General features: G+C 45.0%; 1 protein-coding gene across 1 annotated transcript in view; it reads left to right on the top strand.

The window, feature by feature from the left end:
- Positions 1 to 16800, top strand: part of SLC2A13 (solute carrier family 2 member 13) — a 358865-nt gene that overhangs the window by 231687 nt on the left and 110378 nt on the right. Inside the window, exon 5 of the mRNA XM_065421661.1 lies at positions 9325 to 9488. Within this exon, the coding sequence (XP_065277733.1) occupies positions 9325 to 9488 (164 nt within the window). The remainder of the gene's footprint in view (positions 1 to 9324; positions 9489 to 16800) is intronic.

Consider the following 16800-nt stretch of genomic DNA (forward strand, 5'->3'; position numbering starts at 1 on the left):
TCCTGGTAACCAGAAGGTCATAGCTTAGAAGAGCTGTAGCTTCCTCACTTCTCCTGCCTTCTCCCATGCTCCCTGGGCAACAGTTTTATTTTTCTGGCAGTTTTATAGCCACCTTTACTTTGCAATGCCGTTTGCTGCAATGTAATTATTCAGGTTGGCAACATTTAAAAGCTGCTTGATCCTTCCTCTCAAAAAAATGACATGCTAATATAATAAAACTCTTCATGTCTTGTATTTTTACATATAAAGGCATATATTGAAACCCACTGAAGATAATTTAGGAAGGCCTATTATATATCCTCATTTACATGTGTAGCTTAGAGTTGGGAAAATAGGGAAACACGAAACATCTTAGAAAATTTTTAATGAATGTTTTTATGTAGTTTGGCTCTTGCTTGAATCAGTAAAAGGAAAGTGTGACAATCAGGGTCCAAACACCCTAAAGAGAGAACAGAATGTTTAAATCCCCAAAATGAACAATTAAACCAACTGAGGGAATACTGTATTCTTGCATATTGAATAAGGTCTTTTATGGAAGCTTGTAATGTTCAAACTTGATGGTCATTCATTATGTGTTGTAATTTTACCTAACCTGACAGTAGGGAGGGACACCTCCCAAGCCAGGTGTTTGCATGAAACCAGCTCCAAGTAAGCATCTATTGTCCAGCCCAGGAAAAGACAATGATGGGCCATTAGAGTTAATGGGAAGACATTCAGGCAATCACATTAAGAGGGAATTTCCTCCATTCTGAATGACTATGGCTTTGTCTACCCTAGCACTTTTGTGGGTAAAACTTTTATCGGTCAGGAGGGTGAAAAAACATGCTCCTGTCCAACATAAGCTTAATGGACAAAAGTACCCGTGTGGACAGCACTAAGGGTATGTCTACACTACGGGATTAATCCGAATTTATATAATTCGAATTTAGGAAACCGATTTTATAAATTCGAATGTATTCGGCCACACTAGGCACCATTAATTCGGTGGTGTGCGTCCAAGCTACCGTAGTAGCATCGATTTCCAGAGCGTTGCATTGTGGGTAGCCAATAACATTGAATTGCCAATAACATCGAATTGCGGCCACACTAACCTTAATTCGGATTAACAATACCGATTTTGACGCTACTCCTCTCGTCGAGGAGGAGTACAGAAATCGAATTAAAGGGCTCTTTAATTCGAATTAAATGGCTTCGTTGTGTGGACGGGTCAAGCGTTAATTCGAATTAAAGCAGCTAAATCCGAATTAAAGTCGTAGTGTAGACCAGGCCTAAGTCTGCGGGAGAGCATCTCCCATCAGCACTGATCTTGTGACCACCCAACAACACCTAAACACCTCCTCTTGCTTCCGGTATTTACCCACGTACCTTGTATTTGTACACCTACACTGTTGTGCATTAATATCCCTTTTCTTATTCTTCATGTTTTGTCTTATGCTTTGCAGCAGAAATTGTTCTTGATGAGATTGTGCCCCCGGGGTGCTGCCAGGATGTAGGAGTATTTGGACAGTCCGTCAGTGGGGCTTTCTATTAGCCTGGATGCTTTTTGGAGATAGTAAATAGATCAGTTCTTTGGGTGGGACGAATCTCAGTGCAGACCTGGTGTGGGTGGGTAGTCCCATCCCCATGGAGACCCTCTTCTGGAAGTTGTCAGACCCATTGTATGTAGGATTTGGGAATGAGTTTGTGGGTTTTGTTTTTTAAGAAAATCAATTTGGGGGCCTAGGAAAAGATGAGAAAATACCTTAATATATCTTCTTGAATATTAGAGACCTGTCTTGATAGTAATTTTTTATTAGGTAATAAGAATTTAAGCCTCTTTTTTTTTTTTTAGTTATTTTACTATTAGTTCAGTTATACTTGTGTAGAAACTAATAAAACAAAGCAAGTGGACCCCATTGATGCTCACACAGGAGTTGCAGAGGCAGAGTGCATGAATCTGTTGATATATCTTCCCGACTGTGGATTTTTCTTCAGTATTTAATAATTCATTGATTTGTTTTCCAATGCTCTGTTCACAATATCACAATGCCTCAGGCTGAGTCAACTCAGTTAGTGGGGCAACCCTTAAAAAAAAAATGGAGTTCCCCCTCGACCCTCTTGTCCAGGCATGGGGCTGTTTTATTGCAGTTGAGTGGGTAGTTTACTTGAGTAGTGTGCGGTTATAGAGTTGTGTTTTTTTTTTAACCCAAACTGTAGCAAAGATCATTTTAAAATGTTGAGGAAGGTGCTTCTGGTTTAAGAACAGCTATACATTATTTTTTTTACCAATACTGCAAATTATGTCTTCTCCCCAAAATGGCTTACATCATTACACACAGAATTTGTAAGAATGACCTTGTTCTGCAGGATAGATTGGAGTGGTGCATCATAAAGGATATGGGCAAGCAGAATTGGGAAGCTGAGAATCTGGCAGCTGTCATCATTTTTTTATTGAAAGATACAGAACCTGAAACATTAGGGTTTTTTGTCTACTGGTTAAATGGACTAAGCAAGAAAGTCTAATGCATTACAAATTGTCTGGGGACCTGGTTGTAAATGAGGATTTTCCTTTCCTTACAGCAGGTTGTCATTTTGAACAATGTCAACTCTGTAGAGGAAAGAGATTAAATGTATTGTTTTATTAGAAGCTGAATTCTCTCTCGATATATATTTGTGTGTGGATATCAAGTATTTGATTATATGAGGATTGCTTTAAAATAACGTGTATATAAAACTGCTTGTGTTTATAGAATTAGCAGTGTGCCATTTGACTTTGTAGATTGTGATGTGTTAAAGGCCAGCTTTCTTCAAGTTCAGGAGGCACATCTTCAAAAATCATGTCTTATTTAGGATACCTTACTATGTATATGAGTGCATAGCTTTACATAATCATATGATTGTCTTTCTGCATTCATCTGCTTTCAACAATATTACATGTGTTTCAAAGACTGTCCTTTGTCATTTGCTTTAGAATTTTTAAAAACATTCTAGCACCTCAAAAACTTTAAATCAACTATACATTGATTTTTATGTCCTTTATAATATTGGGTGCAAGTTCAATGTTGTCTGTAATACACAATATCAAGACTTGACCTTTGTGGACCTAACAGGTTTTCCCCCTCTTCAGGAAGAATTTAAAATGGGCTGTCATCACCTATTGCTTGTAACATTTAATAATCAGTTAGAGCTGCACAGGTGGACAATAGAGAAATAATGAAGTATGGACTCAAGTGCTAAATTCAGTCAATTCTCATTTCTTATAGCCTGACTCCAACAGATACTTATTCAGCTGGGATTTTTTGTCCATTATGTTGCCATGCCATATTAGGTCAAATCCAGAACATCTATACTAATAAGGCTTCCACACACCAATGCCTGAACTTTGGTGGCTTGTGGTTTGGTTTTGCAAAACTAGGGCTGTCAAGCGATTAAAAAAATTAATCGTGATTAATCACGCTGTTAAACAATAATAGAATACCATTTATTTAAATTATTTTTTCTAAATTTTCAAATATATTGATTTCAATTTCAACACAGAATACAGTGTACAGTGCTCACTTTATATTTATTTTTTATTACAATTATTTGCACTTTTTTTTAGTATTTTTCAATTCACCTAGTACAAGTACTTAGTGCAATCTCTTTATCATGAAAGTTGAACTTACAAATGTAGAATTATGTACAAAAAACCCCGCATTCAAAAATAAAACAATGTAAACTTTAGAGCCTACAAGTCCAATCAGTCCTGCTTCTTGTTTACAATGTCACCTGTTGTAGCCGGCTTTGCAAGATATTTACATACCAGATGCGCTAAAGATTCACGTCCTTTGATGCTTCAGCCACCATTCCAGAGGACGTGTCCATGTTGATGACGAGTTCTGCTCGATAACAATCCAAAGCAGTGCAGACCGACACATGTTCATTTTCACCATCTGAGTCAGATGCCACCAGCAGAAGGTTGATTTTCTTTTTTGGTGCTTTGGGTTCTGTAGTTTCCACATCAGAGTGTTGCTCATTTAAGACTTCTGAAATCAATCCCCACACCTCATGCCTTTCAGATTTTGGAAGACACTTCAGATTCTTAAATCTTGGGTCGAGTGCTGTAGCTTTCTTTAGAAATTTCACATCGATATCTTCTTTGCATTTTGTCAGATTTGCAGTGAAAGTGTACTTAAAACGAACATGTGCTGGGTCATCATCTGAGACTGCTATACCATGAAATATATGGCAGAATATGGGTAAAACAGAGCAGGAGACATACAATTCTCCCCCAAGGAGTTCGGTGACAAATTTAATTAATGCATTATTTTTTTAACGAGCGTCATCAGCATGGAAGCATATTCCTCTGGAACAATAGCCGAAGCATGAAGAGGCATATGAATCTTTAGCGCATCTGGCAGGTAAATATCTTGCGACGCCAGCTACAACAGTGCCATGCAAACACCTGTTCTCACTTTCAGGTGACATTGTAATTAAGAAGTGGACAGCATTATCTCCTGTAAATTTAAACAAACTGGTTTCTCTCAGCGATTGGCTGAACAACAAGTAGCACTAAGTGGACTTGTAGGCTCTAAAGTTTTAGATTGTTTTGTTTTTGAGTGCAGTTATGTAACCAAGAAAACTACATTTGTAAGTTGCACTTTCATGATAAAGAGATTGCACTACAGTACTTGTATGAGGTGAATTGAAAAATACTATTTCTTTTGTTTGTCATTTTTACAGTGTAAGTATTTGTAATAAAAAATAATATAAAGTGAGCACTGTACACTTTGTATTCTGTGTTGTAATTGAAAGATATATTTGAAAATGTAGAAAGACATCCAAAAATATTTAATAAATTTCAGTTGGTATTCTATTGTTTAACAGTGTGATTAATCGTGATTAATTTTTTTAATCGCGATTAATTTTTTTTAGTTAAATGCATAAGTTAACTGCGATTAATCAAAGTCCTATGCAAAACACAAACTGCCTTGGTTTGCTCACCACAGAAATGAGATGAAATAGAAACCTTTAATCCAAACTCTGTACCCAACCTCTGAAACTTCGGTGGTTCAGATAAGTGCTTAAAATCTAGTGAAGACAGATGAAACAAGGGGGTGCAACAAACAGCTGGAAGGAACGTGGAGAGTGGATAAAGGGAACAGTCATGAGAATGTGTTTGTATAGGCCATGTATGTGCACACCAACATGGTTTCAAGTTGATTATTTTTCTTTTTAAATAATAAACGAAACAGAAAATAAGTATCAGAAGTCTGTACCTAATTGTTAACAGCTCGCAATTTCCTGTAGACATCATAGTAGAATTGAATCTTAAGGAGAAAAGAGTAGAGGCTTTTATGTACTACTGCATGGGCTGAAATTCTGGTCCCATTGAAGTCAATGTGAGTTTTATCTTAGGCCTGGGGGAGGATCAATCTAAGTTATGCAACTTCAGCTACGTGAATAATGTAGCTGAAGTCGACGTACTTAGATCGACTTACCGTGGTGTCTTCACTGCGGTGAGTCGACTGCTGCCGCTCCCCCATCGATTGCTGCCCGCCGATCCGGTGGGTAGTGTAGACATACCCATAGACTTCAGTAGGCCAGGATTTCACCTCTGGGGTCCATTTCCTTTGTATAGAAGAAAACATGAAGATGGTTGTAGGAGACTTGACAAATGAACAAGGGAGGCAAAGCACCACTGGATGAACAGGCAGCAGTAAGAGCAATGCAGTAAGTTACAAGAGTGGGTAAGTAAAGAGAGGCTAAGTCAAGGGTGGCCAACCTGTGGCTCCGGAGCCACATGTGGCTCTTCAGATGTTAATATGCAGCTCCTTGTATAGGCACCAACTCGGGGGCTGGAACTACAGACGCCAACTTTCCAATGTGCCGGGGGGAAGCTCACTGCTCAACCCCTGGCTCTGCCACAGGCCCTGCCCCCACTCCACCCCTTCCCGACCCCCTCCCCAGTGCCTACTGTGCCCTCGCTTCCCCCCCCTCCCCCGCTCCAAGCCTCCTGCACGCCACGAAACAGCTGATCGGGAGGTGCAGGGAGGGAGGGGCAGGTGCTGATCGGCAGGGCTGCTGGTGGGTCGGAGGCGCTGGGAGCGGGGTGGGGGAGCTGATGAGGGGCTGCTGACGTATTACTGTGGCTCTTTGGCAATGTACATTGGTAAATTCTGGCTCCTTCTCAGGTTCAGGTTGGCCACCCTTGGGCTAAGTGAAGGGCTATAAAGATAAGGAGCCAGATGCTTGTGTTGAGGTGATGGGGAAGGGCAGCCACTGTAGGGACTGAAAGGGCCTAAATGTTTCATATCTTAATTTCATGTGAACATGCTATAATTTCATTTATAAAGAAACTCTATACTACTGCAAGGTACATTTGCACTGAATGCTTAGCCATAGGTTGTTTGCTGGAAATAAGAACTCTTTGCTGTCCGAAACATAAAATAACAGAACCATTTCAGAGGCTGGAAGGCTGGGGCATTAAAGTAATGAGGTGGCATTTAATGCAAACTACAAAGGTGAGCTTTGACATTTTGTTTGGCGATTGCTGTGTCAAAACCTGAAGAGCGGTTATGTATTTGAAGGAGTTTTTGAATGACTGAATAATCAATTCTTCAGTCAGTGCAGGTTAACAAAAGAAAATGAAGACGGAAGAGCTTGTGCAAAATAAACTGCATATTTTGTTGAAATATTTAACAGCTCACCAAAACTTTAAAAACAAGCATACAAGACATGCATTTGATTAAACTTGGGCAAAAATGTGCACGGCTTCCTTATTTTTTAATTGTGCCCATTTTAATTGACACCTCTAATTGTTATGTATCCTGGGTAAATGTTGATTTTTTCTGATAAAGAAATAGAAATTATACCAGCTTCCTGTGGTATCTCTCAAGGTTCTACAGGAACTTTTTTTTGAAAGAAAATTGCTCTTTTAAATACAAACAAGCATTAAAATAAGATAGAGAACAGGGATCAGGAACCTAGGCCCATCACTGTAAATAAATAAATAAATAAAGGGTTAGTTGGTACTTGAGCTAGTGTGCAATACCAGCTTCTGAGCCTTCACACAACAAAACAGATACTTCAGAAGCAAACCAAATACATGAACCGAGCAAGATAAAACAAGCAGAAAATTGGTGGCAGGCTAATAGTATGGCTGTGACCTCGATTAATGTGCTGTTAGTAAATGCTATATGATTAATGATGACAGATGAATCCTAATCCCGAGTCCTATCCTAAATTATACTTACTAAATGAATGGTTAGTGTCAACATTGCTAATGTCAGCTGTCAACAGTAGTAGTATCAGAGTTTGTTCCTGATGCTGAACTTCTGGAGTCCAAAGGAAGAGGAGCCATTACTGCTGCTCTCAAAAGACATCTGTCCTGCTTCTCCCGTTGCTGTGTCTGCATTCATTAGGATTGCCATTGTTGCTCTTTTACAACACTGAAACCTCACATTTTTTATTTCTTCATTTCATCTGTCGGGGGGTAGAGGCTCCCGAACCTCCTCCAGACACCACTTCGTTTCTAAAGTCCTTGCCCCTAGTTCGTAGCATAGGTGGGGTTCTCTGAGCCAGGGGTTCTCAACCTTTTTCTTTTTCTTTCCAAGGCTCCCTCCCCCCCCAAACATGCTATAAAAACTCCACGGCCCACCTGTGCCACAACAACTTTTTCTGCATATAAAAGCCAGGGCCAGCATTAGGGGGTAAGAAGCAGGGCAATTGCCGGTGCCCCATGCCACAGGGGGTCCTGCAAAGCTAAGTTGCTCAGGCTTCGGCTTCAGCCCCAGGTTGCGGGGCTTGGAGCCCCAGGCTTTAGCCCCAGGTGTTGGGGGCTTCGGCTTTCTGCCCTAGGCCCCAGCAGGTCTAATGCCAGCCCTGCTTGGCAGACCCCCTGAAACCTGCACGTGGCCCCCCAGTGGGCCCCAGATCTCTGGTTGAGAACCACTGCTCTAAGCAAAACAAACAGGCAAAAGCAAGGTCCTTTCCTTTCTCTCTCACTTATGAGAGAGGGGAATGCAAGTGAAAGCAAAGACAGGGAAAGGTGGCCTGTCTCTCAGACATTCTTTCTCGGTTCAGCTCTCTGGGCTTGATCCATCAGTGAGTCTGTGTCTATTCCCCTCCTGTTTGGTGTCCTGCTTTGAAGCTGGTCTGTGCAGTTTTGGGGCAGTGAGGCCTGCAACTGTCTCCCTCTTGGCTGATCCATCTTTGTGATGTAGCAGCCCTCCTCCTGTTCACCACCCCTTCCTGTGGCAGATTTTCCCTTTTTAAGCTCCCCCCACCTCTAGGCAGAGCAAGCCTTTCAGGTGCGCCTCGTTAATGCTGAACAGGTTCAGAAGAGCTCGTTAGTCTACTCTCCACCAGAACAAGGGTGTGTCCCTTCACATCATCCCTTCTTCCTTGCTCTTGGTCATCTCTCATCCTTCAAATATATAAATATTGAAAAAGAGCTAAATTCCAAACACTCAGTGCTCTCCCATAACAAAATTAGAACTGGAATTACAACTGGCAAATGCAATTTAAACACATACTCCAAAATCAATTATTAGGTTTTGTTCGTCAATTTTCAATAACAATTTTACCCGAAGTGTTTGAGACATTTAAAACAAATGAGATAAACAGGGCAAAGCTTAAGTGAAGTTTGGATAATGGGGAGTTTTGGTTAAATAGAGCTGTGATGTATTTCTCCTGAGTTTTTCATTGACTTTTCCTCTTTCGATGCCAACACAACTATCCTCCCTTTTCCAATGCACAAAAATGTTGTTTATCACAAGGGTCAAGGACCAGTGACCCTACAAGTTAATGTAATGATTGATGTTCTTTTCTCCCCCCTTGTGAATTGTGATCCATTGTTTTCCTTGTCAGTGAGCAAGCAGCTGGAGTTTTTGTTTTGTGTTTTTTGCTGCTGAAAAACTTCTTGCCATGAAATGGCACTGAATGTATTTGTGTGGCTCTATTTAAAGCACTTCGAAAGGTTATGAAATCTCTCAGCAGCGTGTTCTCTCCTTGAGGATAAAGACCATTCTCCACTTCACTTTAGCTAAAACATGTTTAACTTTTTAACACTGAGGGTGATTAACCATTCGAACAAACTACCAAAGGAAGTAGTGGATTCTCCATCTCTTGGAAGACTTCAAATCAAGACTTGGATGCCTTTCTGGAAGCTATGCATTAGCCAAACACAAGCTACTGGGCTCAGTAGAGGGGTAACTGGGTGAAATTCTGTGGCCTGTCATACGGGAGGTCAGACTAGATGATCTAATGGTCCCTTCTGGCCTTAAACTGTATGACTTAATCTGTGATCTAAGCAAAGGTCAAATCAGTGATGGTACTTACATTTGACTCTTGTTCATTTTACAGGTACTACAGTGCAACCATTTTGCAGATGTCGGGGGTTCAAGATGACAGTCTTGCAATCTGGCTGGCTGCAGTGACAGCATTTACAAACTTCCTTTTCACACTAGTGGGAGTCTGGCTTGTTGAAAAAGTGGGCCGCCGGAAACTTACGCTTGGTAGCCTAACAGGTGAGAGATTACTTGGGGAATACTGTTAGATTCTAATGAAGGTGAACAAAATGAAAATAAGGCTCTGAATTCTACTTTGATCAACACGATCTTCTAAAGAAAAGTAAAATAAACGACTGACTATTTTGCCTACACACACACACACACAGATAAAATGTATGTGTGTGTGTGTGTGTGTGTTTAAGTACATTAAACTGAAGTACACAGGGCCCTTTAAGAATGAAAACAATGTGCAGCGAGGCACTAAGAACGAAAGCAATTTTTAAATTTATCATAAGGAGTATATTTGTTCAGCTGCAATTTCTGCTTCAGGGCACAGTTGACAATAATAGGTATACCCCTTTAAGACTTTAATTTAGGAGCAATCAAATGTGCCTAACTTCACAGCTGGTTAGTTTTTAAATATATAATATGGCATATGTAATTTTTAGCAACTAAAAAGTGAATTTGTAACATTTTGTCAGAAATTATTACGGAAAGCAAAAAGACATATTGTTGCTGTGTTCTTTTAAAAAGAGAAGAATGCTGTTCTGTTCATTGCCCCTCCAAATATGAAATAGTAAAAGCATTATAGTTAATGGTTTAACATGAAGTGGCTAATCCAACATAGTAACATGAGAAACTAAAGTGTAAAATTCTGAATGCCTTATGTGACAGACCCAGACCAGTGGGGTACAGGAGTCTGGTAGAGGGCAAATATACTGGTCACTGGATGAGTAGTTTTCTGTTCCCTGAGTGACCAGAGCAGGGGCTGCACTAGAGTAATCAGGAACCTGCTAGAACCAGTTAAGGCAGGCAGGCTAATTAGGACACCTGGAGCCAATTAAGAAGAAGCTTCTAGAATCAATTAAGGCAGGCTAATCAGGGCACCTGGGTTTTAAAAAGGAGCTCACTTCAGTTTGTGGTGGGAGTGTGAGGAGCTGGGAGCAAGAGGCGCAAGGAGCTGAGAGAGAGAGGGTGTGCTGCTGGAGGACTGAGGAGCACAAGCGTTATCAGACACCAGGAGGAAGGTCCTGTGGTGAGAATAAGGAAGGTGTTTGGAGGAGGCCATGGGGAAGTAGCCCAGGGAGTTGTAGCTGTCATGCAGCTGTTACAGGAGGCACTATAGACAGCTGCAGTCCACAGGGCCCTGGGCTGGAACCCGGAGTAGAGGGCGGGCCCGGGTTCCCCCCAAACCTCCCAATTGACCTGGACTGTGGGTTCTCCCAGAGGGGAAGGTCTCTGGGCTGTTCCCCAACCCACGTGGTGAATCTCTGAGGCAAGAAAATCCGCCAATAAGCGCAGGACCCACCAAGATAGAGGAGGAACTTTGTCACACTAGTATCAGAGGGTGGGATCTTGGGGTGCACAGCGCGGCGGAAGAAGGAGGGTGATTTAAACAAAAAACAAAACAAAAAAAAAGGGAGAGGGTTTTTTTTTTTTTTCACCACAATGGATGACGTAGTGTGGGCACTGATACAAGCTACGGCGGCCCAGCAGGAGGCTACCCGTGCCCAGGCAGCCGCCCAACAGGAGGCAGTTCGGCTGCAGCAAGACACTAATCGCCTGCTGATGGACCAGGCTGCTCAAGACCGAGCTATGTTGCGGGAACTGGTAAACCAGGTAAACTCCCTTATAGAGCTGAATCGCGGCCATGATGGGACGCGGCTCATACGGGCCAGCCATTGGCTGCAGAAAATGACACGGGAGGATGATGTAGCGGCATACCTTCTGGCCTTTGAGAGGACAGCCCTACGGGAGGCCTGGCCTCGAGATCAGTGGTCTGGCATCCTTGCCCCATTCCTGTGTGGGGAGGCCCAGAAGGCCTACCACGATCTGCCTGAAGAGGCTGCGGCAGACTACCCCCAGCTGAAAGCAGAGATCCTGGCCAGATCTGGGGTAACGACAGCAGTGCGGGCCCAGCAGTATCACGGTTGGAGGTACCAGGAAGACAAAACCCCGCGGTCCCAATTGTATGACCTCATCCATTTCGCACGAAAGTGGTTGCAAACAGAGTCCCGGAGTCCGGAAGAGATACTAGCGGTTCTGGTCATCGACCGATACATGAGGGGACTACCACCAGACCTTCGTGCCTGGGTAAGCCAGAACGAACCCTCCACCTATGATGAGGTTGTCGCCCTGGTAGAGAGGCGAAGGACAGCGAGGGAGCTGACCCGACCAGTTAAGGAAGAGGCACCCCAGGTTAAACTAGCAGCACCAAGCCCTAAAGTTCGGGTGACTGGGCTGCCAGGAGGGCCCAGGTGGAAAAAGAGAGAGGCTGAAGGCCCATTAGAGGCCACAAAGAGTCGGAGCACTGAGGGAGAAGAGGATCGTGAGGTTAGACTGCCCAAACCAAGAGACCGGGGAACGCCTAGGGCTCCATACAGATGTTATGCCTGCGGGGAGTGGGGACACACCAGTGTCCCAATGCTGAGGAGCCTATGCAGTGTAACCTGGGGAACTGGGCAGATCCATGCTCCCTAATCCACCTTGTGGGGGTCTCACTAACCCCACATATGTATACCAGACCAGTGAAACTAAGTGGGGTAGGGACCACGACACTGGTTGATTTGGGGAGTGCTATCACGCTTATCTCAGGGAAGCTCGTGAAGCGTAGTCAGCTGCTGCAGGCTAAACGTACGGGGATAACATGTGTCCATGGGACAGTTAGGGCACGTCTTCACTACCCGCCGGATCAGCGGGTAGCAATCAATCTATTGGGGATTGACTTATCGTGTCTAGTGAAGACGCGATAAAATTGATCCCTGATCGCTCTGCCGTCGACTCCGGAAATCCACCGCGGCAAGAGGCGGCAGCGGAGTCGACGGCGGCGCGGCAGCGGTCGACTTGCCGCCGTCCTCACAGCCAGGTAAGTCGACCTAAAATACGCAACTTCAGCTACGCTATTCACTGTATTCACCCCCCGCTGTAGTGTAGACCTAGCCTTAGTTACTACCCCACCATCCCAGTAAAAATCGAGATCCAAGGGAACACTACTGAGGTAGCAGCAGGTGTAGTCCCTAAACTCCCATACCCGGTGCTCATAGGGACGGACTTCCCAGGGTTTGGAAACTTACTCCCAGTAGGGGGATTGGAGAAAGATGGGGACCCTAAAATTGATGAGGCATCCACAGCAGACTCTCAACCCCCAATCTTCTCTGAAATATCCCCAGATTTGTTCTCCACTCCCAGACAGGGTAGAAAGACAAAAAGGGAAAGAAGGGCAGCTAAGGCCTTGGGAACCCGAATACTGACCCAAAGCCAGAGAGTCGCTCTTGTAGGTAGGCGGACCCGCGCAGCTGAAAAGGAGGCCACGCAGGAGGGAGAAGCACCTGAGTCTGACCCCCACCCTAATGCTTCTGAACCAGTAGAGGCAACAGTGACTGGGCCCCTAGATCTTGGGCAGATTAGCCCCGGGAGAGGAAATTTTGGATGGGACCAGGCAGAAGACCCAAGGTATGACAACATTAGGAAGGAGGTGACTGAAATAGATGGGGTCCCCGTGGAAGGAAAAACCCAGGGACCAGGACCCTACTTCATAATGAAGAAGGATCTCTTATACCGGGTTGCACCAGTACAGGGGCAGAAGGTACAGCAGATCCTAGTACCTCAAAAACACCAGAACGCTGTATTAAGTCTTGCTCATAGTCATCTTTTTGGGGGGCATTTGGGGGTAGAGAAGACCCTGGCATGAGTCCTACGACGGTTCTTCTGGCCCAGAGTACATGAAGAAGTGTGGAGGTACTGTGCCTCCTGCCCGGAGTGTCAGCTGCACAGTCCCCGTCCCCACTTGAGGGCACCTTTAGTACCCCTTCCCATCATAGAGGTCCCATTCGAGCGAATAGCCATGGACCTAGTGGGACCCCTGGAGAAGACGGCTCGGGGCCACCAATATATACTTGTTGTTTTGGACTATGCTACTCGCTACCCAGAAGCCGTCCCCCTGCGGAACACGGCCTCTAAAACTATAGCCAAAGAGCTGGTGGGGATCTTTGCCCGAATGGGGCTACCGAAGGAGATATTAACCGACCCAGGAACCCCATTTATGTCGAAGCTAATGAAGGACCTCTGTACGCTGCTCCATATACATACCCTGAGAACTTCGGTCTACCATCCACAGACTGATGGGTTGGTAGAAAGGTTTAACCGAACCCTCAAGTCTATGATAAGGAAGGTGGTAAGTCGGGATGGGAAGGATTGGGACACCCTACTACCCTACCTTATGTTCGCTATCCGGGAGGTACCACAGGCCTCAACTGGGTTTTTCCCCCTTCGAGTTATTATACGGGCGTCACCCCCGTGGCATACTAGATATCGCCAAAGAGATCTGGGAAGAGGAACCCAATGAGGGGAGAAATATAATAGAGCATGTAATGCAGATGCGAGACTGGATAGCCCGGGTTACCCCTATTGTACGGGAACATTTGGAGAAGGCACAGGAGGCCCAGCGAACCCATTACAATCGCCAGGCAAAAGTGCGACAGTTCCAACCAGGGGATCGGGTTATGGTGTTGGTACCCACGGCAGAAAGCAAGCTTCTGGCCCAATGGCAGGGACCCTATGAGGTGGTTGAACCCGTGGGGGAAGTAACCTACAAGGTGCGGCAGCCAGGACGCAGAAAACAAGAACAGATTTATCACATTAACCTTCTGAAACCCTGGCATGCACAAGAGGCATGCACAATGGTCCAAAAAGACCTAACCCAGGAAAACAAGCCTTCCAAACAGGTGAGAGTGTCTCCCGATTTAACACCAGACCAGAAGAATGAGGTGTCTGAGATGATCTTCCGGAACCAAGATGTGTTCTCGACAAAACCGGGTCGAACAACCGAGACATATCACCACATCGTCACGAACCCTGGGGCCAGAGTAACAATGAGGCCCTATCGGGTGCCAGCGGCAAAAAGGGAGGAAATAAAAGCAGAAGTAAAAAAAATGCTGGAGTTGGGGATCATCGAAGAATCCCACAGTCAGTGGTCCAGCCCAATCGTGCTGGTGCCCAAACCTGATGGCACCACAAGATTTTGCAACGACTTCCGGCGACTAAACGAAGTATCCCAGTTCGACGCGTACCCCATACCTCGCATAGATGAGCTAGTGGACCGTCTGGGTAATGCCCGGTACTTGACTACCCTAGACTTGACAAAGGGGTACTGGCAGATTCCCCTTGCAGAAGACGCAAAGGAAAAGACTGCGTTCTCTACACCAGAGGGTCTTTTTCAATATACTGTCCTCCCTTTTGGACTAAATGGGGCCCCAGCTACCTTCCAGCGCCTCATGGACAAGCTATTACGCCCACATAACAGTTATGCTGCTGCCTACTTGGACGATGTGGTCATTCATACCCCAGACTGGGAAACCCACCTGGAGAAGGTGGAGGCAGTCCTCGATACCTTCAGGCGAGCTGGCCTTACAGCAAACCCTGCCAAGTGTGCTGTAGGGTTTACAGAGGCCAAATATCTTGGCTACATTGTGGGAAAAGGTCTGGTAAAACCCCAAGTGAACAAGTTAGAGGCCATCCAAAATTGGCCCCGACCAAGTCACAAGAAACAAGTCCGGGCGTTCCTAGGTGTGGTGGGGTATTACCGACGATTTATCCCCCACTTTGCCACAAGGGCAAGCCCCCTGACAGACCTAGTGAAAGCCTGTGGACCTGATCTGGTGAGATGATGGTCTGACGCAGCAGAGGAAGCATTCACAGACCTACGGACTGCCCTCTGCAATAACCCCGTACTGATAGCCCCTGATTTCACCAAGGAGTTTATCCTGCAGACGGATGCATCGGAAGTAGGGTTGGGGGCCGTTCTATCACAGATGGTCGGGGAGGAGGAACACCCAATTCTATACCTCAGTCGGAAACTCCTTCCAAGGGAACAAAAATATGCAGTGGTGGACAGAGAATGCCTCGCTGTAAAATGGGCCATGGAAACATTGTGCTACTACCTGCTCGGGCGCAGATTTGTCCTCGTGACCGACCATGCCCCTCTTCAGTGGATGCAGCGGAACAAGGAGAAGAACACAAGGGTGACCAGATGGTTCTTATCCCTCCAACCTTTCCAGTTCTGTGTGCAACACAGAGCAGGGAGCCGTCATGGCAACGCCGATGGCTTGTCACGTGTGCACTGTCTGGCGTTCCAAGCTACCCAACCCCTTGGCGTTGAGCAGGGGGGAGGGATATGTGACAGACCCAGACCAGTGGGGTACAGGAGTCTGGTAGAGGGCAAATATACTGGTCACTGGATGAGTAGTTTTCTGTTCCCTGAGTGACCAGAGCAGGGGCTGCACTAGAGTAATCAGGAACCTGCTAGAACCAGTTAAGGCAGGCAAGCTAATTAGGACACCTGGAGCCAATTAAGAAGAAGCTTCTAGAATCAATTAAGGCAGGCTAATCAGGGCACCTGGGTTTTAAAAAGGAGCTCACTTCAGTTTGTGGTGGGAGTGTGAGGAGCTGGGAGCAAGAGGCGCAAGGAGCTGAGAGAGAGAGGGTGTGCTGCTGGAGGACTGAGGAGCACAAGCGTTATCAGACACCAGGAGGAAGGTCCTGTGGTGAGAATAAGGAAGGTGTTTGGAGGAGGCCATGGGGAAGTAGCCCAGGGAGTTGTAGCTGTCATGCAGTTGTTACAGGAGGCACTATAGACAGCTGCAGTCCACAGGGCCCTGGGCTGGAGCCCGGAGTAGAGGGCGGGCCCGGGTTCCCCCCAAACCTCCCAATTGACCTGGACTGTGGGTTCTCCCAGAGGGGAAGGTCTCTGGGCTGTTCCCCAACCCACGTGGTGAATCTCTGAGGCAAGAAAATCCGCCAATAAGCGCAGGACCCACCAAGATAGAGGAGGAACTTTGTCACTCTTATGAATTTTAGCCATTAGCTAAGCATTCTTGTATAATGGCATTAACATCACACTTAAACTCAATCAAAACAGTCACTTCTAGGAAGGTGATATAGGCAGAGCTAGTAGCACTGTCTATAGTTAATGTAGCCCAGCAGTTCTCATTATAAGACCTTGTTTTCATTTGCTTATATCTTTACCTGACTGTTTGGCCTGAAATTTTCCATGCCAAGTTTCTGCCTCAGGTTGAGTGGTCTGGTTTTGTTTTGGAAAGTTTCAACTAAAAGAGTTCTGCCATTTCAGAGAACGAGATTAGGGAAACATACTTTGTTTTGCCCATTTAAAAAAAATTGTATAACTGTGTAGTTGAGAAGTTCTCCTACCTCCATTGTTGGCCCAGAAACATGACATTTGACAGTGGTGGTCTCTGTATCGGGGATCTAAACATCTCAAGAGTAAAATAACTTACTAGTTCATTTAAAAACTGATTTGCCAGAGTGGAACACC

The sequence above is a fragment of the Emys orbicularis genome, chromosome 1 (assembly GCF_028017835.1).
Source record: "Emys orbicularis isolate rEmyOrb1 chromosome 1, rEmyOrb1.hap1, whole genome shotgun sequence".
In the NCBI taxonomy this organism is placed as follows: domain Eukaryota; kingdom Metazoa; phylum Chordata; order Testudines; family Emydidae; genus Emys; species Emys orbicularis.